Genomic DNA, 25,166 nt, shown 5'->3' on the forward strand with positions numbered 1-25,166 from the left:
AAACCAGAACTAAACCAGGACTAAAACAGGACTAAAACAGGACTAAAACAGGACTAAACCGGGACTAAAGCAGGACTAGACCAGGACTAGACCAGGACTAGACCAGGACTAGACCAGGACTAGACCAGGACTAGACCGGGACTAAACCAGGACTAAACCAGGATTAAATGAGACTAAACCAGGACTAAACCAAGACTAAACCAGGACTAAAACGAGACTAAACTAAGACTAAACCAGGACTAAACCAAGACTAAACCAGGACTGAACCAGGACTAAACCAAGACTGAACCAGGACTAAACCAAGACTAAACCAGGACTAAACCAAGACTAAACCAGGACTAAACCAGGACTAAATGAGACTAAACCAGGACTAAATCGAGACTAAAGCAGGACTAAACCAGGATTAAATTAGACTAAACCGGGACTAAATCGGGACTAAACCGGGACTGAACCAGGACTAGACCAGGACTAGACCAGGACTAGACCAGGACTAGACCAGGACTAGACCAGGACCAAAACAGGACTAAACCAGGACTAAAACAGGACTAAACCAGGACTAAACCAGGACTAAACCGGGACTAAACCGGGACTAAAGCAGGACTAAACCAGGATTAAATTAGACTAAACCAGGACTAAACCAGGACTAAACCGGGACTAAAGCAGGACTAAACCAGGATTAAATTAGACTAAACCAGGACTAAACTGGGACTAAACTGGGACTAAACTGGGACTAAATCAGGACTGAACCAGGACTAGACCAGGACTAGACCAGGACTAGACCAGGACTAAACCAGGACTAAACCATTTCCCACCACAAGTAGCTCCAAAATATTCCACAGTTAATCCGAGAGGGAAACTATTTTAAGATTTGTGAGCGGAGCACGAGTCGGTGTGATGTAAAAATGAAAACATGTGTGCGTTTGTGCGTTTGTGCGTTTGTCTGTCTGTGCTACGTCAACACAACATGCAGCTCAAGGTTACGGCTTCATTACTGATATTTTTTCGAAGTAAAATGGAAACAGAAAAGCAGACCGTTCAGTATCGCTATAGCAACGATGTTTAGGGGCTGCGGCTCTGCGTGTGGGGCCGGTTTTTTAACTATTTATATAAAACTAAAGCTCCGTGGGGCTGTTTTTGCGGCGGTAATGAATCTCGAGGAGGTTGTGTGCGTGTTTTGGCTGCTGCGGGTGAGGAAATAGTGGTAAATGGTTTTGTTTTGAAATTAAAATAAGACTTTTACCTCGTTTTGGCAGCGCTATCGTCTCAGGACACGACGCTATGCTAATTAAATTGGCGCTAAAAACTAAAAAACTATGGAAAAGCATTCAGTGTTTCGTTCTTTTTATATAAACTCATACACGCTTCAGCTTCACAACCTTCTTTCTTATCGCGAACAACACAGCTCAAACTACATCTGAAACGTTTCGGCCATAGACTAAGTGAGTGTGACGTCACCCACAGCGTTAAGTCAAATGAAGCTCATCGAGGCTAGCAGTTATAGCGGCTAATTTGGAGCCATTTCACATTTCACCTCCTGGGACCTACATATTTCGGTTGTTTAGGCGGCGATACAAACTGTTTTTCTCTACGGGGGCGTCAAACTCAAATTCACAGAGGGACAAACTAAAAAAATTTCAACATCTGCGTGTTTTTCAGAAGGGCTGGATTAAATTTGTATGAGGCGTAGTAGTATTCGTAGTATTAGAGGTGCATGTGCTATACTGGGAATACACAGTTGATATGATCTCGCAGGACAAATATATTTATATCGAAGGCCAAATTTGGCCCGCGAGCCTGAGTCTAACATGTCTGCTCTACAAGGTCCCGGTGTCCACATATGAGGACCAGGACCTTCTGCTGGTGCAGAGTCAGGACTAAATCAGGATTAAACCAGGACTAAACCAGGATTAAACCAGGTCTAAATCAGAACTAAACCGAGACTAAACCAGGACTAAACATGTTGAATCAGTGCTTGAGTTTTGTTCAGTTTAAATCTCTCTCTCTCTCTCTCTCTCTGTGACTCAGGCCTCGACTTTGACGACGTTTAAATCCAGACTCAAACTGTTCTGTTTATCTTTGACTTAAAAGTTTTATTCTGCTCTTTTCTGTTTTAATGTTAATTTTATGATGATTATTTGTGATTATGTTTTGATTTGTTGTATTTAACGTCTTTCTTGTTCTGTAAAGCACTTTGAAGTAGCACATGTGCGATTTGTGCTGTACAAATAAACTCACCTATGACGTCATTAAACTGAAACACTTTAGTTTAGATTCAACATGGACTTTTTTGTTTCTACTCAGGACAAATGTTGCCATTTCAAACTCTTAATAAATAGTTTTTGAAAATCATTATTCAGATATTCATCAAAATGATTCAAACGTAGAACCAATGTCTTTGTTTTCACACTCATCAGGTCCAAATCAGCCCAAATAACAACGAGAAACGAATAAAACCGTGAAAGAGCTCGAGTTTTAGGAGTTTAAACCCAAAACGACGAGTCTGACAGCAGCAGATACAGAGAGAGGAGCCACAGCTTTTCAATAGAAAGTGAACTGAAGCCAGAATCGATGGAACCGGAAGCGCGCACATGCTCACTTCCCGTTTATAAACACGTGGGTTAGCATTTTAGCCACGTTAAACATAATCCCGCCCGGTCACATCTCCACATCCGCACACGTTGAATCTTTCATGACAAACGTTTCTCATTTTCGAGCTAAAACTAAAAACGCAATCCCCGTTTTGAGACGATCCGAGGTTTCCCCACAACACCGAGCCGCACTGGATTTATAGTTTCCTCGTCCACGCAGCTCTCCGTCCTCCGTCCTCCCCCCCTTCCTCTCGTTATGCTCTCGAAAGGGGGGCTCGCTTCACCTCAGTCAGGCTTCAGCGCCCCAGCAGCAGAAGCAGAAGAAGAAGAAGAAGAAGCAGCAGCAGCAGCTAACAAGTCTTTGTGAGGGGAACGGGAGGAAAACGAGGAAGAGGAGGAAGAGGAAGGGGGCGCGCGGACGGTGTGGCGGTATAATAAGAGACAGAGAGAGAGAGGAGAGAGGGAGGAGAGAAAGAAAGAGAGAGAGAGAGAGAGAGAGGAAGGCGAGCATCATGGCAGCGCTCACTGCATCAGCACGACACATGGGGATGTTTGGCCGCTAGTGGAAGCCGGAGGATGCAGAGCGCGGACGCACAACGACGACCACCACTTCCCGGAAACATCACGCAGCAAACAGGTCAGTGACGGGTTTCGTGACGGATCAGAGCCGCTCCGGTTTGATGTCAACGCCGGTGCGGATTTGTCAATAAGAATCCCAGCCCCCCCCTCCCACACCCGTTTGAGGTTTTAGGACGGAGGAGAAGCGAGGTTTGAGGAGCGAGGTTTGAGGAGCGAGGTTTGAGGAGCGAGGTGAGTCCGAGCGTCCTGACATCCTGACACGTGAGAAGCAGAAACGCGCGTCCAGGAAATGGGGGGGTTTTAATTAAAAGATAACGCTCCGGTGAGGTGATTATGCAGAGTTTTAAATCCAGGAGGAGGGAGACGACAGTGATTCAAAATAAAGACTGGAGGAAGAGGAGGAAGAGGAGGAGGAGGAGGAGGAGGAGGTCTGGGCTTATAGAACGAGGAAGTGGAGTCTTGGACCGGTGTTAAGCTCCACTGCATATGATGTAATCCTAAACTGGTCCAGCTCCACAGACGAGGGCTGTTGCATTCGACACAAAAATCAGGCGTTTCAGGGAATATCAGTGTGTTTTTTTGTGTTTTTTTGCGTTTTAACAGCGCAAACGATGTGAAAAGACAAGTTTTGCACATAAAAAACACAAATAAGACTGTATTTCCTAACGCTGACTAATCCAAGGTCACTTCCTGGATGCTCTGAGCTGTGCAAATGTGCTCCTTACATTTCCCCAGACGCTCCGTCATGAGTCACGCAGACGGAAACCGGCTAAATCGTTAGCGCTGAGGGAGTAAAAAGAAGCTACGGCGGATTAAATGTGCCGCTTTTACCTGCGCAGGTGTGTCCAGTGGGCGGAGCAACATGATCAGCGGGATCCTGAAGCGGAAACGTCTGCCCGCGCCCGCCTCGGACGATGACGTGTCCTGCAGCGACAGCGGGAACAGCAGCGACAGCCTCAACCACCCCGTGCCGTCCGGACTGATCAGCGGTAAGGTCACGTGACTCACGGGCGAAACCGGCGCGTTTACTGTGAATTTAAATAATAATAATGTGACGGAAAAAGCTAAAGCTCATCGAGGCTAGCACGTTTCGGTAATCCGGAGCGAGATTGTTGAAGTTAACGTCGATTAAACCTGTTGCTAACGCTAACGGGAGCGACTTCGGGGAAAGAAGGCGCCTGATTTGTCCGTTTTTAAATGTTCATATCTTGAGTTACAGACAAAATAGTGAAATAAAAACCCCAGGATCATGTAGAGCGGGTTGATATGAACATTTAAGACCATTTATGATATTTTATTTAGTATTTGAGTAAAAATTTGCCAAAAAAATTCAAATTTTGCCTCATTTTTCAGAGTTAAAACTTGAATAAATCAGATTTGGAATTAGATATATGTATGTTTTGACAAATCAGGCGCCTGATTTGTCTGTTTTTAATGTTCATATCTTGAGTGACAGACAAAATTGTGAAATAAAAACCCCAGGATCATGTAGAGCGGGTTAATACGAACATTTTAAGGCGCAGTTTTTCAATAGAAAGTGAATTGGAGCCAGAGTCGATGGAGCTGGAAGCGCGTGAAGTGTACCGTGTTTCGTTCTGCCTCCTCACATTAACCTCACTCTTCAGCTTCGTTGCAGCAAAAGTCCAAGAGGTTTCGCGGTCGTAGCGTGCACTTCGAGAACGTGACGGTGTACTACTTCGGGCGGAGGCAGGGCTTCACCAGCGTGCCCACTCAGGGGGGCAGCACCCTGGGCATGTCCCCCCGTCACAGCTGCGTCAAGAACTTCACCCTCCGAGAGTTCGCCATGGAACAGAAGCGCAGCCACCGGAACATGCTCCGACACCACCTGAAGGAGGAGAAGCTCAACGCCATCAGGCTCAAGGTGAGTCACTGCTGAGCGCCGAACGGTTTAGCGCCCGTTTAAGTCGATATGAATTTAAATAAAACTAGATAAATAACTTTTAAAAAATATATGAATTCAATAAAAAAAATAATAAACAATAACAAAAACTAAATAATTATGTGAAACTAAATAAATGTGAATAAAAATATGAATTCAAATAAAAATAAATACATAATAAATAAAAAAGAAATATACATATCAATAAAAAATATAAATTCAAATAAAAAAAAATTAAAAAACATAAAAACTAAATACATATATGAACAAAAAATATGAATAAAAAATAAATAAAAAATACATATGTGCATAAAAAAATCTGAATTCAAATAAAAAATAAATGAAAATATGAATAAAAAAATACATAAATAAAAAATAGTGAAAATATGAATAAAAATAAATAAAAACAAATAAATAATTTAAAATAAATGAATAAAATATTAATAAAAAACAAAAATAAATAAAAATATGAATTTAAATAAAAATAAATACAAAATATGAAATCAAATACATTGTAGCACCAAATATTTTATAGTATTTTACTTTTAAAATTAATAGTTGTTTACCAAAAGTCCATATATTTATTGAGCCCTTGCTGACTCTCAGAATAGGTCATTTTCTCACTTGAGTTTGTTCTAATAACTATCTTTGTGAGTCTGGTTACTAAAATCACTGTGTCCTGAGGGTTTGAGTGAGCGTGGGCGTACATTTTCACAAAGACTTTTATAACGTGTCCCACAGCTCACCAAGAACGGCACCGAGTCGTCCGTGGAGGCGGACACGCTCACGTTAGACGACATCTCCGTGGACGAGCTGGACGTGGACAACACCGAGGTGGATGACTACTTCTTCCTGCAGCCGCTGACCACCAGGCGGCGCCGCGCTCTGCTCCGAGCCTCCGGGGTGAGGCGCATCGACGTGGAGGAGAAACACGAGCTGCGAGCGCTGCGTCTGTCCCGGGAGGAGTGTGGGTGTCGCTGCAGGGGCCTGTGTGACCCCGAGACCTGTGCCTGCAGCCTGGCCGGCATTAAGTGCCAGGTAAATGGATCTGTGGTGAGGCCCAACAGTAATACACTATATACTACTGTCATTGTGTGTGAGCGCCCCCTACTGTCACTGCAGACTGTAGTGAGGCAGAGAAAGAGCGTCTGTGCAGGACAAGCCACACAGAGTCATTTAAAGAGTTTTATAGAAGAAGAACGACGTTAAAATCACAACAAATCAAAACATAATAATCATCATAAAATTAACAATGATTCAGCATGTTTAGACCTGGTTTAGTCCTGGTTTAGTCCTGGTTTAGTCCTGGTTTAGACCTGGTTTAGACCTGGTTTAGACCTGGTTTAGTCCTGGTTTAGTCCTGGTTTAGACCTGGTTTAGACCTGGTTTAGACCTGGTTTAGACCTGGTTTAGACCTGGTTTAGACCTGGTCTAGTCCTGGTCTAGTCCTGGTCTAGTCCTGGTCTAGTCCTGGTTTAGACCTGGTTTAGACCTGGTTTAGACCTGGTTTAGACCTGGTTTAGTCCTGATCTAGTCCTGGTTTAGACCTGGTTTAGACCTGGATTAGACCTGGATTAGACCTGGTTTAGACCTGGTTTAGACCTGGTTTAGACCTGGTTTAGACCTGGTCTAGTCCTGGTCTAGTCCTGGTCTAGTCCTGGTCTAGTCCTGGTCTAGTCCTGGTTTAGACCTGGTTTAGACCTGGTCTAGTCCTGGTTTAGACCTGGTTTAGACCTGATCCAATCCTCCTTTAGTCCTAATCCAGTCCTGGTTTAGTCCTGGTTTAGTCTTCGTTTAGCCCTTGTTTAGAACTGGTTTAGTCCATGTTTAGTCCTGTGATAATCCTGGTTTAGTCCCAGTTTAGTCCATGTTTAGACCTGGTTTAGTCCTCGTTTAGTCTATGTTTATTCCCGTGATAGTCCTGGTTTAGTCCTGGTTTAGTCCCAGTTTAGTCCATGTTTAGACCTGGTTTAGCTCTGGTTTAGACCTGGTTTAGACCTGGTCTAGTCCTGGTTTAGACCTGGTTTATCCCTGGTTTAGACCTGGTTTAGACCTGGTTTAGACCTGGTTTAGTCCTGATCTAGTCCTGGTTTAGACCTGGATTAGACCTGGTTTAGACCTGGATTAGACCTGGTTTAGACCTGGTTTAGACCTGGTTTAGACCTGGTTTAGACCTGGTCTAGTCCTGGTCTAGTCCTGGTCTAGTCCTGGTCTAGACCTGGTCTAGACCTGGTTTAGACCTGGTTTAGACCTGATCCAATCCTCCTTTAGTCCTAATCCAGTCCTGGTTTAGTCCTGGTTTAGTCTTCGTTTAGCCCTTGTTTAGAACTGGTTTAGTCCATGTTTAGTCCTAATCCAGTCCTGGTTCAGTCCAGTTTCAGTCCATGTTTAGTCCATGTTTAGTCCATGTTTAGTCCTTGTTTAGACCTGGTTTAGTCCTGGTTTAGTCCTGGTTCAGTCTATCGACCCAACACTAGTCCTGTTTTTTACACAGTTATATTTATTTGATTTGATTTTATTATTTAACAGAATCCTGGTTTATTATTCACTTTATTCCAGACGTTGCCTTTGGCGCCGTCGTTGTTATTCAGGTTATATTATTTTGCACGGGGCCGATCCCTGACAGCAAACAAGTTCTATAGAGGGACCGTTTATCGTGATAATAATCGTTTGTGTCACTTTTTATATAATCGTGATAATCTCCAACAAAGATAATCACCAGAAAGTGCAGAAAAAAAACATTTACTGATGATTTCCTCTGGATCTCTGCTGTTTTCACTCATAAAAAAGTACAATATTTCAACAGCTGTTTAAATATGGAACTTATTCATCATGTTAAATCGTAATTATTCACGTTTTTAAACTGTCAGCAACGATAATTCTCATGATAAAATCGTTAAGAGTCGTTTTAAAGCGTTTGGAGTTGACGTGAGATTAAACTCTTCTATATCAGATTTTAGAGGCAAAACTTTCTCAAATTCTACTTTGAAATGACTGGGATTCTGTTTATGTGCAGTAGAATTTAGAGACAAAAGTGGGCGGGGCTGAAAAAGGTCGATATTTATATTTGTGGACTAAAGAAACAAACTTAAAATGACACGATTCTTAAAAGATTAAACTGACTAATGATCCAGGAGATGTCATTATTTTTGTTTTACACAATCCCCTGCGTTATCCATCTTACATTTGAACTTTACTGACACGTTTCACAAGTGCAAAATGACTTTTTCTCTGCGTGTTTGCGTCCAGGTCGACCGCATGTCTTTCCCGTGTGGCTGCACCAAAGAGGGCTGCAGCAACACAACGGGACGCCTCGAGTTCAACCCCGTGCGAGTGCGGACCCACTTCCTCCACACCATCATGAAACTGGAGCTGGAGCAGAGCCGCGAGGAGCCGACAGCACCGCCGTCGCTGCCACCGCCGCCGCCGCCGCCACTGCAAGAACATCAACATCAGCAGCAGCAGCAGCTCGTAACCAACGGCAACGGTTTCCATAGCGACCCCTCCTCTCTGGTCCAGACGCAGCAACAGCCGAACCTCCAGTTTCCTCTCATGATGCACCTCCAGAACGACACGGCGGACCACCGTTTGGACGACGAGGAAGAGGAGGAGGAGGAGGAGGATGACGATGACGAAGATGACGACAACGACGACGAAGAAGAAGAGGAGGATGAAGCCTACGAGGAAGACGAGGAGGACGGGAGTAGTGTTTGCAGTGGCCTTTCAGACTGTAGCACGCACAGTTTAGACACAAACGACCCCGAGGAGGGAGAGGACAGCGAGGAAGAGGAGGAGGAGGAGGAGGAGGAGGAGGACGGAGAAGACGAGGAGGAAGAGGAGGAAGAGGAGGAGGACGACTGGGATTGTCCTTTACAAAGCACAAACGCACCTCCGTACCCAGTCCCGCTCCCTTCCATACTGACGTACTCCAACGCTACGCTAACGAGCCCGTCCTTCTCCTACGGCAGAGACAGTAACGCGCGTCCCACTCTCCCCGCGGTCGACGCGGCGCTGAACTCCGACCTCGCCGTCCCCACGCAGCGCCGCGCCGTCCCGCTCTGCCTCCCCGCCGCCTCCCCGAACCTCTCACACGTGCAGCTGTGCGAGAGCGACGCTGCCTCTAGTGGCGAACGTTCCGCGCCACTAGAGCCACAAACTGAAACCGCGGCCGAGGAGCGGGCGGACAAGGACGCCGGACGAGAGACTTTGGACGAAGTTAATCAGAACCCGACTTAGAACGCGTGAAAAATGTGACGTTTGACAAGTGCACTTTCAAATGGAGATAACAGACCATGAGTGGCGCACAGGATTATCAAATTTTAGCCTTCGTTTGGGTTTAAAAACTAAAACGTGTTCGGTAATCTTCGTTGTTCTTCGGTATCACATATAGTCCGATCGTTGTTCTAGTCTCGAGACGCATCTTTAGCATGTTTTCCTTCAGCCAGTTTCTATGACAACTCCAAAACGGTTCCGAGGATCTGGCGACATCAAGAAGCGTCATCACATCCAAGCGCCGCCACGTTTTACACTTTTACGCTGCTAAAACCGTTTCAAAATGGCCGCCCGTATCGCCGCATGTGTTCAGTTTCCGTCAAATAGTTCACTAGCAATACGAACCGACTAGAAACGACGGGCCAGAATGAGGTTTTTGTATTATTTATATGAACGCCAAAGCATAACTCAGCACCGCGTTGTAAAATAAACCATGGAAATAATTTCATTTACAGCTTAAAGTTATAAAAGTGTTGTTAAAAACTGCCAAAAAACGGTGCCATTAAAACATGCTTGCTTTAGAAGACGATGTCATTTGGAAATAAAGTGAATTTTATACATCAGAACTGCTCCGTGTTACCCTATTTTCTGGGGGGGGGGGGGGGTAATTTAATAAGGGGCCCCCTAACAGGATTTACACCCAGGCCCCCAATTTTCTGATTACGCCCCTGCTCGGTTATAAATTTATTGTTTTTTGTTTCATTCACACGTTTAACACAAAAATCCTGCATATTTCACCTGAGTTTTTGTCTCAAACTGAAAAAAAACACCTTATTCCACCTTGTGATGTCATCATGTGGTAATCCAGGAAGTGCTCCGTTGTGTTTTTAAACTCCACACACCTTCACGAGACTCATTTGGGTGATAATTTCAGTGCTAGAATTGCAAATCTCTATTAAACTGAAGATAAAAAGGTAAAAGTTAACTTGAAAATAAATTTTATACATCAGAACTGTTCTGTGTTGCTCTATTTTCTGGGGGGTAAAAGTAACAAGGCCCCCCCCCCCCCCAACATGATTACACCTAGCCCCCAAAATTTTCTGGTTATGCCCCTGCTCGGTTATAAATTTATTGTTTTTGTTTCATTCACACATGTTTAACACAAAAATCCTGCATATTTCACCTGAGTTTTTGTCTCAAACTGAAAAAAACACTCTGTTCCACCTTGTGATGTCATCATGTGGTAATCCAGGAAGTGCTCCGTTGTGTTTTTAAACTACACACACCTTCGCAAGAATCATTTCGATAATAATTTCAGTGCTAGAATTGCAAATCTCTACTGAACTGAAGGTAAAAAAGGTAAAAGTTAACTTGAAAACTACCACTTGATGACGTCACAAGGTGCAGCAGAGTGTTTTGAGGTTTGGAGATGTCGACAGAATGAAACAAAACACAACTCTAGGTCTGTTTTTGAGCATTAAAACGTGACTCAAACCTCACAAGAGTCAGTTTTGTGCTAAATATAGAGTCTTGAACATTCACACTTCCTCCAGCAGATGGCGCCAGTGCTCCATCAATCCTCTTTCCTTTTTTCTTTTCCTTTTTTCTTGACGCTTTAAACATGGAGACTAATCATTTTGTCTGACGTCAGCGCGCGTGTTGATTGCGCGTTTTCTGTTTTCTGGGCGCAGTGACCCGAGTGCGCACAGATCGTGTCGTTTTTGACGCACGTGTCGCTTCTGTTGCGTGTCTTTTTTTCTGCGCAGGGTGGAGATGTGGCGCCTGGAGGTGGTGTTTTCATGCAGATGTAGGTTCTTGTCAGGCAGAGGCAGGTGTGGGCACAATAGCGCGTCGCGGCGGTTGGGCAGAGTGGGAATGGCGCAGTGGGAATGGCGCAGTGGGGATGGCGCAGTGTTGTCCGGGTTTGATTAAAGGCGCAGGAGGAGCACGTGACTCGTTCCTTTTTCTTACATAACGCGCCTCTGAGTCTGGGGGATGTGGGAGAAAAGGGAAACCTGCCGCTGCCTGTTTTTTTGTTTTTTTTTTCATGCGCGAAAGGCATTGTGGGTAAGTGAACTCAGTGGATCAATCACAGGCAACGGAGCTGTGATGGTACGGTTACCTAGCAACAGGAGGAGGGAGGAGGAGGGGGAGGAGCTGTGGGCGTGGAGGGGGGAGAGGAGGAGGGAGAGGTGAGGAAGAGGAGGGGGAAGAAGAGAAGGAAGAGGAGGAGGGAGAGGTGAGGAAGAGGAAGAAGAGGAGGAGGGGGAAGAGGAGGAGGGAGAGGTGAGGTAAAGGAAGAGGAGGAGGAAGAAGAGGAGGGGGAAGGGGGGGAGGAAGAGGAGGAAGAGGAAGAAGAGGAGGAGGGGGAAGAGGAGGAGGGAGAGGTGAGGAAGAGGAGGAGGGAGAGGTGAGGAAGAGGAGGAGGGAGAGGTGAGGTAAAGGAAGAGGAGGAGGAGGGGGAAGAAGAGGAGGGGGAAGGGGGGAGGAAGAGGGGGAAGAGGAGGAGGGAGAGGTGAGGAAGAAGAGGAGGAGGGGGAAGAGGAGGAGGGAGAGGTGTGGTAAAGGAAGAGGAGGATGAGGGGGAAGAAGAGGAGGGGGAAGGGGGGAGGAAGAGGGGGAAGAGGAGGAGGGAGAGGTGAGGAAGAGGAAGATGATGAGGAGGGGGGTGAGGAAGAGGAGAGTCTGTGCACGTGGAGGAGGAGGGATGAGGGGGAAGAGGAGAAGGAATAGCAAGAAGAGGAGGAATGAGGAAAAGGAGGATAAGGAGGAGGAGGGGGAAGAGGAGGGAGACGTGAGGAAGAGGAGAGTCTGCGTGTGGAGGAGGAGGAGGGATGAGGGGGAAGAGAAGGAAGAGGAAGAAGAGAAGGAAGAAGAGGAGGAATGAGGAAAAGGAGGAAGAGGAGGAAGGAGAGGTGAGGAAGAAGAGGGAGAGGTGAGGAAGAGGAAGAAGAGAAGGAAGAAGAGGAGGAATGAGGAAAAGGAGGAGGAAGAGGAGGAGGGAGAGAAGGAGGGATGAGGAGGAGAGGAAGGGGGAGGAGGAAGAGGACAAATACACGAGCAGGAGGAGGAGGAGGGGTGAGGAATATGAGTGAGGAAGAGGAACGCTGAAGAGGAGGAATAGAGGAGGAGGGAGGAGGAGGGAGTGGTTCTCCCAAAACAACCACACTGTGTTTTATCTGTGTCTATTGTTAGCGCTCGTCTATTATTAATAATAATAACAACAATAACAATAATATCAAGATTAGAGCCATAACTACAAAGAAATCTGTGTTTTCTCAGACGTGTTTTGATATTTAAAGACGTGTATTTATCAGACGTGTGGAAACTAATGAAAACAAGATCTAGAATTTTATTTAAAATCTGTTTCAGGAACTTTACAAACTGTTAAAGTATTAAAACATTTTGGAGAATCTTGTCTTTTAAATGTCCTTCCTGGATTTAAAACAACCGTTATGGAGATTAGTTAGCATGTAGCCGGTTAGCATGTAGCCGGTTAGCATGTAGCCGGTTTGCATGTAGCAGGTTAGCAAGTGTATTTCATTTGTGTTAGTTCTTTTTGAATTGCAGTTTAAAAATTGGAAGATTATTGTGACTTTGAAATATTAAAATAAGATTATATTGTATTATTTTTCGCGGCTCAGAATAAGCGTCACACTCGCAGAGGTCGGTTTACTCCTCCTCAACACCGACATAAACGTGAACAAACGTGCACTTGGCGTCCTGGTGATGTTCAGATCCACATTCGTCCGTGAGCAGCTTTTCTCCACCATGAACTATGATAAAAACAAACATCAGGTCTCGACAGACGACACAGACCTGAAACATGAAACTTCAGACAGACGCCGACGCCGCAGAGGGTCAGGAGCAGATGAACATTAAACGGGAAAAGAATCATTTATGCGGAGATGTTTAAAACACTATAGCTGTTTAAATAAAGTGTAAAGGTAAAAAAAACACAATATCTACAGTGTTATCTTCATTTTAAAGTATTTCAGCTCTTGGGGGGTTAAAGGTCACCGGTCCCTTCACCACACACAACAAAAGCAGTTAGCATGCAACATACGCTTCCCAAAATACGTTTTATTTTGGAAATGTGGGTTTTGTGTTTCTTTGCCACATCTTTGGTTGTAACAAAAAAGAAAATCTCACTTGTCACATTTTGCAAATTCGATACATAGTTATGTTTAACCATAGACTGTATGATGTAACACGGACGATCCGCTCAATCCAAGAAGATCCGGTTCGGGGCGGGAGCAGTCGTACGTCAGGTCCACATCACAGAAAGAAAAAAATAAAATAAAAATCAAGCGCTTACAAAAAAATACGTCCTTTATTCTTTTGGCTTTAAAATGATATTACCAGATGAGCGACAGTAGTCAGTTCCTGCATGCAGTTCACCAAAACACCACAAGCGCGATGAGAAATGGAAACTGATTGCCTCGTGTTTGTATCTACAGAAAGTTTTGGAAATAAAATCTTAAAAAAAAAAAAGTATGGAAATGAAAATAAAAAACGCACTTGTATCTACAGTAAAAATGTTATTTATAATCGTAAGCAACCCCCAGACCCCCCGAGGTGAAACACACACGAATGGAACTTTTGCTTCTACAAAGACAAGAAGGACACGTTCGTTCTTCTCTTTCGCACTTACACGTTTGACTGCCAGATGTGGGTTTGTTTTTTTTTTTACACAGCAGTGGGAATTAAAAAGTGCTCTTAAGTGTGATGCATACTGTGGACCCAAATAGCTAGATTATATACAAACAAAACCACTACACGTATTCGCTCGCTTCTCGACCGCAACGACGTGAAAATCATCCAAACATCTGCGATATAACCTTTAAATGTCCTCGTTATATATTGTGAGCGTGAGCGTATTAGAAAGATTATCTGCTGTATACAGTGTTTCATTACAATATTTTCTTTACAAGAGCTCTGGAGTGATGGAGGAAGAGGAGGAGGAGGAGGATGAGGAGGAGGACGACGACAACTGCGAAAAACAAAGAGCACGGGGTGTCAGAAGTGGGATCGGATCGCGCGGCTTGCATACATTCTCCGTAATCGTGATGAGTTTTGACGGCGGGGAAACGGCTGCGAAACAATCAAAAATGGCCGCCCAACCAACCAAGCGAGTACGACGTTGTAAAATCGGAAACCAGGAAAGCGGCTGGTTTAGCTGTGGATACTGCAGATTTAAAATTGGCAAAAAAAACCAACTCCCTTTCGTCTCCAGCAGAGGGACATTCTGGCGTTGGTGGTTGGTGAAACATTCGCGCGATAACGATGCAAAGTATAAAACATTCTTTCTCTTAAAAAAAGGACAAACCCAAAAACGAGTACTCGATATAATTTGTCGTTTCAAGACGCTGGATTTAGCAGCAGCACTAGCTACGGACAAACTGAACAGTACACTCAAAACGGTGTCAGAGAGAACAACAACCAAAGGGATAACCACAAGCGTTTTGCAAAGGCGTTTCACTCGTGTCTGGCGGCGTCTGCTGGAAAAACTCCATTTCAGTCTCGTGTCGTCCCCGTTTCGACTCACACACGACGCGCGTACTGTACCTCCTTCTCTTGGCGTGGCGTTTTTTTGTGGGGTTTTTTTTTTAGCCGATCACACACAAGCGAACGTTTCCTCGCACACTCCCCCGCGCGGCTGTAAACAAAATCTCGTCAAAGTCTCTGTCGCATTTTGTTCACGTTTAAAAAGTCTATTTCTTTCTGTCTTTCAAGTCTTTGCCTTTGTTCTCCTTCTCTCTGTTGTCCTTCTCGTATTTGTCCTTTTTGTCGGATTTCGTCACGCTGTTGTACGAAGGTGGCGAGGCCGTCGAAGGGGTCATGTCCGTTTTGTCCGACGTGGAGTTTTCGGTGAATTTGCTGATGACCATGACGTCCTTATCGGGGTCGCGGATGCACTCCTTCAGCTGCTCCTTGTACAGGGCCGACGCCTTCTTCATGGCTTGGCGGATCATGTAGCGGCGAAAGGCCCTCTGGATCACTATGGCTGATACTTCCTCCTGTTTGCGTCGCAGCGTCGTGGTGATGGGCTCGTACGAAACCTTTGAAGGATTGGACGCCATGAAACGCTCCTCCATCTGGCCCCGGAGCACGTCCATCTCTCCGCCTTCTCCCAACACGCGCTTAGTGAACGCGAACAGGATGTCCAAGCAGTGGATCCGCTCACCGCTGACCATCGGCAGGTCCATGGAGATAAGCGCCGCCATGTTGGGTTTGGGTATTCGTAAAGGCGGGTCCAGCGCGTCGGCAAAGTCTGACAGTTTGCAGTATTCCATGAACTGCGTCGCGTCGGGGTCGAAGCGCTCCCACACCTCGTAGAACATCTCAAAGTCGTCCTCGCTCAGCGGCTCGGCGCTCTCCTCCGTGGCCACGCTGAAGTTCTCCAAGATCACGGCGATGTACATGTTCACCACGATGAGGAAGCAGATGATGATGTAGCTCACGAAGAAGAAGATGCCCACGGACGGGTTGCCGCAGTTGCCTTTGTAAGAGTTTCCCGGGTGCTCCATCTGGCTGTCACAGTCCGGCTCTCTCTTGTTTAGAATCGGAGCCAACAGTCCGTCCCAGCCGGCGGACGTGGTGATCTGAAACAAACAGATCATACTGTTCCCAAATGTCTCAAAGTTAAACATGTCGTCGATGCCCGACTCGCGCTTCACGTAGGCAAAGTTTGACATGCCAAAGATGGCGTAGATGAACATGACCAGAAACAGCAGGAGGCCGATGTTGAACAAGGCGGGGAGCGACATCATCAGAGCGAACAGCAGCGTCCGGATGCCTTTGGCACCTTTGATAAGGCGAAGAATCCGGCCGATTCTGGCCAGACGGATTACTCGGAACAGCGTGGGCGACACAAAGTACTTCTCGATAACTTCAGATAAAAACATACCTGTGGAAAACAACAACACATTAGTACAACATCAGCACATCAGCACAGAAACACACTGCTTGGACAAAAAACACCTGGATTTAACTAAACAGGTACGAGCCTGTAGGTACGAGTCAGGTCTATGTGCAGCAGAATGAGGTCAGCTGACACCTGAATAAACTGAATGACCAGGGTATTACATCAGTGGAGTTTGTCTTCCCTGATGACACATTCCAAGACGACAACGCCAGGATTCAACGGGATCAAATTGTGACAGAGAGAGACAGAGAGAGAGACAAAGAGAGGGGGAGAAGAAGGAAGAGAAAGGGAGGCTGAGAGGGAGAGAAGCAGAGAGAGACATAGAGTGAGAAGGAGAAGAAGAGAGAGAAAGGGAGGCTGAGAGGGAGAGGGGAGAGAGAAAGAAGCAGAAAGAGACAGAGAGAGAGAGAGAGGGAGGGAAAGAGAGGGAGAAACAGAGGCAGGGAGAGAGATGCACAGAGAGAGGGAGGGAGAGAGAAATAGACGCAGAGAGAGGGAACAGCAGAAAGAGAGACAGAGAGAGATGCACAGAAAGAGAGAGAGGGAGATAGAGAGAGAGAAATAGAAGCAGAGAGGGAGAGAAAGGGAGAGAGGGAGGCAGAGACAGAAAGAGAAGCAGAGAGAGGGAGAAGCAGAAAGAGAGAGACAGAGAGAGAGATGCGCAGAAAGAGAGAGAGGAAGAGAGAGAGGCAGAGAGAGAAATAGAGGGAGGCAGAGAGAGAAAGAGAAGCAGAGAGAGGGAGAGGCAGAAAGAGAGAGACAGAGAGAGATGCGCAGAGAGAGAGGGAGAGAGAGACAGACGTCATTTTCACACATGGATTGTCCACAGAGTCCAGACCTTCACCTCATTGAGAAACTTTGGGATGGAGATAAATGTTGTGACGTTGCAGAAGCTTCAACCGAATATTAGAGTGAGTGATGTTTTTTTAAAGTTTTTTTTTTGGCCAGGCAGCGTATAAAGCCGTACTCACCAACTATCGATAAAATCACGACGACAAAATCAAAAATGTTCCATCCGATGGTGAAGTAGTAGTGCCGCAGTGAGATCATCTTGAGCACGCACTCCCCCGTGAACAGGACGATGAACACCAGGTTGATCCAGTACAGGATGTTGTCCATGTCTTTGGTCTGGTCGTCCGTCTCCACCATCATCGTCACCATGTTCAGGCAGATCAGGATCATAATCACGATGTCAAACGCCTGCTTCGTGATGCAGTCGAACACGCAGCCTTGAAATGCATTCTGGGAACAGGGATAAAACAGGACGTCGGTGAAGAAGAAAAGATTAAAACTCTTTGACGTTTGCGCGGTTTAAGTCGTGTTCTAACGCCGTTTCCTCCTCGAAAACAGACCTGGAGTTGCGTTTCGTTTCATTCTCGCGTGTCCTAACAACTTTTTATTATTAGTCTGTACATTTCCTCAGCTCAAAAAAATGCTCCGTTCCACCTCGTGATGTCATAAAGTGGTCGTTTTCAAGTTAAGTCCTATACAGTATGACACAAAATGGCCTCTCGTGAGCGTTTAGTCGTGTTATAATGTTGTTACCGCGAACGGAACACACCTGGAGTTGCGTTTCGTTTCATTCTCACATGTCCTAACAACTTTTTATTATTAGTCTGTACATTTCCTCAGCTCAAAAAACGCTCCGTTCCACCTCGTGATGTCATAAAGTGGTCGTTTTCAAGTTAAGTCCTATACAGTATGACACAAAATGGCCTCTCGTGAGCGTTTAGTCGTGTTAGAATGTTGTTACCGCGAACGGAACACACCTGGAGTTGTGTTTTGTTTAATTCACATCTACATCTCCAAAGCTCAAAACGCTCTGTTGCACCTTGTGATGTCATCAAGTGGTTGTTTTCAAGTTTAAACATCTTATATCACGCAAAAATAGACTCTGATAGAGCTTTAAGTCATGTTCTAATGTTGTTTCCTCCTCAAAAAACAGACCTGGAGTTCGGTTTTGTTTCATTTATTGTCAGTCTGTAACATCTCCAAAAGGTCAAAACGCTCTGTTCCACCTTGTGATGTCATCAAGTGGTCGTTTTCGAGTTACCAGCTCATTTTACCTTTAGTTCAGTAGTAAATTATTAACAATTCCAGAGCTGAAATGATCCAAATTAATCTAGAAATGAAGGCGTGTGGAGTTTAAAAACGCAGCGGCGCACTTCCTGTGTCACCACTTGATGACATCACAAGGTGGAACAGAGAAACGTTCCTTACCGTCGGCCGAGGGATGGGTTTCTGCGGTTTCTTCGAGCCGAGCTTCTTCATGGCGTTGTAGTATTTCTTCTGTTCCTCCGTCATGAAGATGTCCTGACCTCCAAAGTAAAGGAGCAGAACACGTTTGGTTATAATCGCGCTCTGGTCTGGAGTTTATGTTTTTGTTGTTTATTTTGTTGTTTATTTTGATGTTTGTTTAAAGTTTTCTGCTGTTGTGTTGTTGTTGTTGTTTTGTCCTGGTGTTAAAACTGAACCACCATCTGTGTAACTGCTGCAGTGACAGACCCTCCCCCGCCACACGTCCTCTCCTCCTATTCTCCTCCTCCTCTTATTCCACCTCCTCCCCCTTCTCTTTTTCCTCTGCCTCCCTCTTTCCCTCTACTTCTTCCTCCTCTCATTCCTCTTCTTCTTGCTCTTCATTTCCCTCCTTCTCCTTCTCTTCCTCCTCTCTCCTGGGCGTGTCTAAAGTGGTTGTGTGTGTTTCCAGTGTGTGTGTGTGGGGGGGGGGGGGTGTTCATGCTGACTGTGTGTGTGTGTGTGTTCATGCTGACTGTGTGTGTGGGTGTGTGTGTGTGTGTGTATGTATGTGTGTGTGCTGTCTCTGTGTCTGTTTGTGCTGTCTCTGTGTGTGTGTGTGTTTGTGTGTGTTCATGCTGACGGGGTGTGTGTGTGTGTGTGTTCATGCTGACTGTGTGTGTGTTTCCAGTGTGTGTGTGTGTGTGTTTGTGTTCATGCTGACTGTCTGTCTGTGCTGTCTCTCTGTGTGTGTGAGTGCTGTTTGTGTTTGTTGTGTTTCTCTTTGTGTGTCTATGTGCGTGTTCGTGCTGTCTGTCTCTGTGTGTGTGTGAGTGGTGTTTGTGTGTGTTGTGTTTCTCTTTGTTTGTCTATGTGCGTGTTCGTGCTGTCTGTCTGTGTGTTTTACCATGTGTGTGTGTTTTCGTGCTGTGTTTGTGCGTTTATGCTGTGTTCATGCTGTTTGTGTGCGTGTGTTTGTGCTGTGTGTGTGTGTTGTGCGTTCGGGGTCATGTCCCTGACTCATTCTCTGTGTCACATACAATGATTAACCCTTTCTAAAAACAGCACCTTTTAGGTTTTTTTATTTTTTTATTTAGCGTTTAGCTCCAGTCAAATGAAGCTAATCGAGGCTAGCAGATATAGCGGCTAATCTGGGGTCGACCGCGAGTATCATAGCAACCAAAGAGCCAATCAGGAGCGAGGCTGTTGAAGGTAACGCCCCTTCCCGCCCGCTCCACTGGTTTAACAGGGAGCAGACGCATAGCAACGCTGTCAATCAAACCCGTTGCTAAGGCCAGTCTGTGGTGTAAACATATTGTAAAAAAATGGTAAATGTTTCTCTGTGACACTTATCTTCTTCTTCTGTTGGTTGAAGTTGTCGATGATGACGCCGATGAAGAGGTTGAGGGTGAAGAAGGAGCCGAAGATGATGAAGATGACGAAGTACAGATACATGTACAGGTTCTTTTCATATTCAGGCTGGTCCCCGATCTGGAAACGGGAAAAGAACAAAAACAAACAAAAACACAACTGTAAATGTGCGTTTAAAACATTAAAAACAGGAGCAGGTTGGTTGTAAATGTTTATCTCACATTATTAAAGTGGAGAGAGTTTAAATGTGATTCAAATGTGACGTTTTTATGAAGGAAAATGAACAAAACTAGAGCTAAAGTTTCATATTTTAGTTCAACAGTGTCAGTTTTGAGATCTGGGATTAAATGTTCTTCTCCACCTCCGCTCTTCCCCATCTCTCCTCCTCTCCTCTTTGTCTCCTCCTCTCTCAACCTCTCCCTTTTCTCTCTCCTTCCTTCCTGCCTCTCTCCTCCTCTTCTCCTTTTCTCATCCTTTCCCCTCTCTCTTCTCCTCTCCCCTTCACCTCTCCTTTCTCAATGTCTCCTTTTTCTCTCTCCTTCCTCACTCTCGCATCCTCTCTCCTCCCTCTCCTTCTCCCTCTCTTGCTCCTCCTCCCTCTCTCTCCTCTTTATCTTTCCTGCTTCCTCCCTCTCTCATTCTCTCGTCCCTTTCTTCTCTGCCTCTTTCCTCCTCTCCTCTTCCTTTCTCCTCCTCTCTTGCCTTTCTGCCACTCCTCTCTTTGTCTCCTCTCTCATTCTCTCCTTTTCTCCTGCTTTCCTCCTTTCCTCTCTTTGTGTCCTCTCTTATCTTCTCCTCCTCTCCTCTCATTCTCTCCTCTCATTCTCTCCTCTCCTCCTTTCCTCTCTTTGTGTCCTCTCTCTTATCTTCTCCTCCTCTCCTCCACTCCTCTTTGTCTCCTCTCTCATTCTCTCCTCTCTCATTCTCTCCTCCTCTCCTCTCTTATCTTCTCCTCCTCTCCTCTCTTTGTGTCCTCTCTCATTCTCTCCTCCTCTCCTCTCTCTCATCTTCTCCTCCTCTCCTCTCTCTTATCTCCTCCTCTCCTCTCTCTCCTCCTCTCCTCTCTCTCTTATCTCCTCCTCTCCTCCCTTCCTCTTTCTCTTTTGTTTCTATACTAAAACGATCGTATTGATTTTAAAGTTACATCACACTTGTGTATTTTAAAGCTCTTGTCTTATGTAAAACTGACTCTTTAGATTTAAATCATGTAAAACTTTTCCCTCAAAAACAAAAACACTCACGTTTTTTGAGTCGACGGCGGCGTACATGATGTCCATCCAGCCTTTGAACGTCGCCTGGAAACACAAGAGAAACACTTTTATGAAATATTCTTCATTTGAAAACGTCTTTTAAACAGAAGTGTGGGGTTAGTTTAGTCGTGTTTTAGTCCTGGTCTAGTCCAGGTTTAAATTTAAAAACTGTTAAACTGTTCAGATGTTTCTCCAGGTTCTACTCGTTTCTTCTCGTTGAGCGTCTGAAGTTTTATTTGGACTGATTCATGTTTGAGTTTAATCTTTAATCCACTATTTTCAAGACGCCATTTTGATGATCTGCCTCCATTTTTTTTCTACATTTTATATAAAAACAGAGAAGATTTGTGGAATTATGTAACAAAGGGAAAAAGGTAAACAGCTCTATTAAATGTATATTTTAATATTTAAATCTTTTTATATTTTAAATTTAAACCCTTAAAGTATAATATTTTGGATATTGTATTTATTTAGAGGAGGATAAAGAGGAGGAAGAGGAGGAAGAGGAGGAGGAGGCAGGAGGAGAGGAAGAGGAGTGGAAGGGAAGGAAGAAGAAGATGAGATGAGGAAGTGGAAAAAGAGAAAGGGGGAAAGAGTTATTAAACTTTTTTTTCTCTTTCCTTCATAATTCCACATCTCTTCATATATTTGATGTCTTCTGTTTGTTTATAAAACATAAAGTAGTAAAAATAAATAAAAACATGATGAGTGGGTGTGGCCTCATGAGTGGGTGTGGCCTCGTGAGTGGGTGTGGCTGCCTGAGTGGGCGTGTCCAGACGTTTCCCGTGGCATAAATCCACTCACCACCTGCAGCAGAGCGAGGTAACCTGCTCCCACATTATCAAAGTTGATCTTGACGTTCTTCCATCGAGCGCTCTCATTGGCCAGGAGCAGACACTCCGTCTTGTTGTAGACGACGGAGCTGGAGAAAACCTCGTCCGTGGTCGTGTTGACGCAGTAGAAGTATTTCCCGGCGAAAAGGTTCACTCCCATGATGCTAAAAATGAGCCAAAAGATGAGGCAGACGAGCAGCACGTTCATGATGGAGGGGATGGCTCCGAGCAGAGCGTTTACCACGACCTGTGGACCAACAGGAACACGTCAGAGCTAATGCTAATGCTAATAGAACATTAAGAACACGTCAGAGCTAATGCTAATAGAGCATTAAGAACACGTGAGAGCTAATGCTAATGCTGAAAGAGCATTAAGAACACGTCAGAGCTAATGCTAATGCTAATAGAACATTAAGAACACGTCAGAGCTAATGCTAATAGAGCATTAAGAACACGTGAGAGCTAATGCTAATGCTGAAAGAGCATTAAGAACACGTCAGAGCTAATGCTAATGCTGAAAGAGCATTAAGAACACGTCAGAGCTAATGCTAATGCCAATGCTGAAAGAGCAATAAGAACATGTCAGAGCTAATGCTAATGCTAATAGAGCATTAAGAACACATCAGAGCTAATGCTAATACTGAAAGAGCAATAAGAACACGTCAAAGCTAATGCTAATGCTAATAGAACATTAAGAACACGTCAGAGCTAATGCTAATAGAGCATTAAGAACACGTGAGAGCTAATGCTAATGCTGAAAGAGCATTAAGAACACGTCAGAGCTAATGCTAATGCTGAAAGAGCATTAAGAACACGTCAGAGCTAATGCTAATGCTGAAAGAGCATTAAGAACACGTCAGAGCTAATGCTAATGCTGAAAGAGCATTAAAAACACGTCAGAGCTAATGCTACTGAAAGAGCATTAAGAACACGTCAGAGCTAATGCTAATGCTGAAAGAGCAATAAGAACATGTCAGAGCTAATGCTAATGCTAATAGAGCATTAAGAACACATCAGAGCTAATGCTAATACTGAAAGAGCAATAAGAACACGTCAGAGCTAATGCTAATGCTAATGCTGAAAGAGCAATAAGAACATGTCAGAGCTAATGCTAATGCTAATGCTGAAAGAGCAATAAGAACATGTCAGAGCTAATGCTAATGCTAATAGAGCATTAAGAACACATCAGAGCTAATGCTAATACTGAAAGAGCATTAAGAACACATCAGAGCTAATGCTAATGCTGAAAGAGCACTAAGAACACGTCAGAGCTAATGCTAATGCTGAAAGAGCAATAAGAACACGTCAGAGCTAATGCTAATAGAGCATTAAGAACACGTCAGAGCTAATGCTAATGCTGAAAGAGCACTAAGAATACATCGTGTGTTCATTAGCACGTCTGTTTATTAGCATGTCTGTTGATAAGCATGTTTGATTATTAGCATGTCTGTTTATTAGCATGTTTGATTATTAGCATCCCAATCAAATAAATAAATAAATGAATAAATAAATAAAAAAGACAGAGTGAGTCGGCGTGGACATTAACGAGTATAAATGTGAAAACAAAACAGAAATAAAACCTGCTGGAGGCTGATGGAGGCATGTGTTTGAAACGGTGAATGAAAGAGACACACAAAGCCACAGACAGGTCAGAGCAAAGCAAACACACAGAGCCAGAGTCCAAAGAGAAGTGAAGCGCCATGCAGAGAGAAGACAGGAAGAGCTGAAGCACGAGAAGAACTGAAGCCTGTGGAAGCAGAGATGGACATGCATTAATCATCATCAAGAAGAACATTCAAAAAAAAGACACAGCATCGTTTAAACGGCCCGTGTGACGCCGTTTTCTGAGCTACGTTGTCGTTTTCTCATCGCAAACAGAAGCAGAGTTGAGTTTTGTTTCGTTCACACACGTTTAACGCACAAAAAACTGCATATTTTGGCTGAGTTCTTCTCTCAAAACACAGAAAACACTCTGTTCCACCTTGTGATGTCATCATGTAGCAATCATAAAGTGTTTAAAGAAGTGCACAAAGCGAGTGCGACGTCACCCGCGGCGTTCAGCTTCAGTCAAATGAAGCTAATCGAGGCTAGCAGTTATACGACCGCGTCATAGCAACCAAAGAGCCAATTAGGAGCGAGGTTGTTGAAGGTACGGATTCGTCTCTAATTTCACAACATAAATTATTAAAATCTTGAAAAAACCTGTTGCTAACGCTAGTCGGAGTGATCTCGGGGAAAGACGGCGCCTGATTCGTCTGTTTTTAATGTTCATATCTTGATTTACAGACACAATCGTGAAATAAAAAACCCAGGATCATGTGGAGGGTTAATACGAACATTTAAGACCAAAATGAGTGAGGACACAGTTTTTTAATAGAAAGTGAACTGGAGCCAGAGTCGATGGAGCCAAAACACGGCGGCTAGCACGTTAGCTATGTCTATTTATATATACAGTCATACAGGAAGTGCTCCACAGTGTTTTAAAACTGGAATCATTTGGATAATTTCAGCTCTGGAACTGCCAATCTGTACTGAACTAAAAGTAAAAAAACGACCACTTGATGACATCACGAGGTGGAACAGAGCGTTTTGATCTTTGTAGATGTTACAGACTAATAATAAATGAAGCAAAACACAACTCCAGGTCTGTTTTTGAGGAGGAAACAGCGTTAGAACACGACTTAACGCTCACAAGAGTCAGTTTTGTGTAATATCGGACGTTTAAGAGGCACGATTTTGTATTATTTTATTACTGGGTTTCAGACGACGTAACATTCTGTAGTGTGGACTGGCATGTAAAGTACTTTTGTCGAAAATAATGCGAGTTCAAAGTCGTCAATAGTAATAATCAGTGAGGAGAAATAGGCCATTCTACACATAATATTACATCTTTTTGGTCCTCAAAATGGCGCCTATAAATTGAGCTACACCCTTTTTTCTTTATTTTTACTACTTTCTACGTAAATACACACAGAAGACATGTAAGATATATGGAATTACTGTATTTTCAAGACTATTAATCGCACTTTTTTCATAGTTTGGGGTGCGACTTATACTCAGATGCAATTTATAAGTGAAATATATGTTTTTTTCTTCATTATTATGCATTTTTTGGCTGATGCGACTTATACTTCGGAAAACACGGCATGTAGCAAACATTTTTATTTTCAACTTTATTGTTCATATCCTTTGTCGAAAAATATTTAGTAGAGTTATTCAAGTTTTTTTCTTTCCGTGTATCTTACTTCATATATCTAATCTTCTGTTTCT

The 25,166-nt window shown here is 44.3% G+C and overlaps 2 protein-coding genes across 2 annotated transcripts in view; one reads left to right on the plus strand and one right to left on the minus strand.

Annotated features, from left to right (window-relative positions):
• The first annotated feature begins 3,164 nt into the window (after positions 1 to 3,164).
• LOC117384388 (cysteine/serine-rich nuclear protein 3-like) lies at positions 3,165 to 9,303 on the plus strand. Its single transcript, XM_055228578.1, has 5 exons — positions 3,165 to 3,225; positions 4,007 to 4,156; positions 4,793 to 5,049; positions 5,809 to 6,105; positions 8,317 to 9,303. Exons 1-5 carry the CDS (start codon positions 3,165 to 3,167, stop codon positions 9,301 to 9,303), a joined length of 1,752 nt encoding a protein of 583 aa, XP_055084553.1.
• A 4,290-nt stretch (positions 9,304 to 13,593) lies between these two features.
• Positions 13,594 to 25,166, minus strand: part of scn1lab (sodium channel, voltage-gated, type I like, alpha b) — a 43,266-nt gene continuing 31,693 nt past the window's right edge. Inside the window, exons 21-26 of the mRNA XM_055227478.1 lie at positions 21,868 to 22,143; positions 21,055 to 21,108; positions 19,796 to 19,933; positions 18,428 to 18,532; positions 17,179 to 17,449; positions 13,594 to 16,189 (exon numbers count right to left, since the gene is read on the minus strand). Coding sequence (XP_055083453.1) covers positions 14,994 to 16,189; positions 17,179 to 17,449; positions 18,428 to 18,532; positions 19,796 to 19,933; positions 21,055 to 21,108; positions 21,868 to 22,143 — 2,040 coding nt within the window. The 3' untranslated portion in view covers positions 13,594 to 14,993. The remainder of the gene's footprint in view (positions 16,190 to 17,178; positions 17,450 to 18,427; positions 18,533 to 19,795; positions 19,934 to 21,054; positions 21,109 to 21,867; positions 22,144 to 25,166) is intronic.

This window comes from Periophthalmus magnuspinnatus, chromosome 2 (genome assembly GCF_009829125.3).
Source record: "Periophthalmus magnuspinnatus isolate fPerMag1 chromosome 2, fPerMag1.2.pri, whole genome shotgun sequence".
In the NCBI taxonomy this organism is placed as follows: Eukaryota; Metazoa; Chordata; class Actinopteri; order Gobiiformes; family Gobiidae; genus Periophthalmus; species Periophthalmus magnuspinnatus.

What these genes read in the sequence shown, in the direction of transcription:
- LOC117384388 (XM_055228578.1), top strand. Translation starts at nt 3,165, where the DNA reads ATGCAGAGCGCGGACGCACAACGACGACCACCACTTCCCGGAAACATC. An exon ending in AAACATCACGCAGCAAACAG is followed by an intron (nt 3,226 to 4,006) that starts GTCAGTGACGGG and finishes TTACCTGCGCAG; the next exon opens with GTGTGTCCAGTGGGCGGAGC. An exon ending in TGGCCGGCATTAAGTGCCAG is followed by an intron (nt 6,106 to 8,316) that starts GTAAATGGATCT and finishes GTTTGCGTCCAG; the next exon opens with GTCGACCGCATGTCTTTCCC.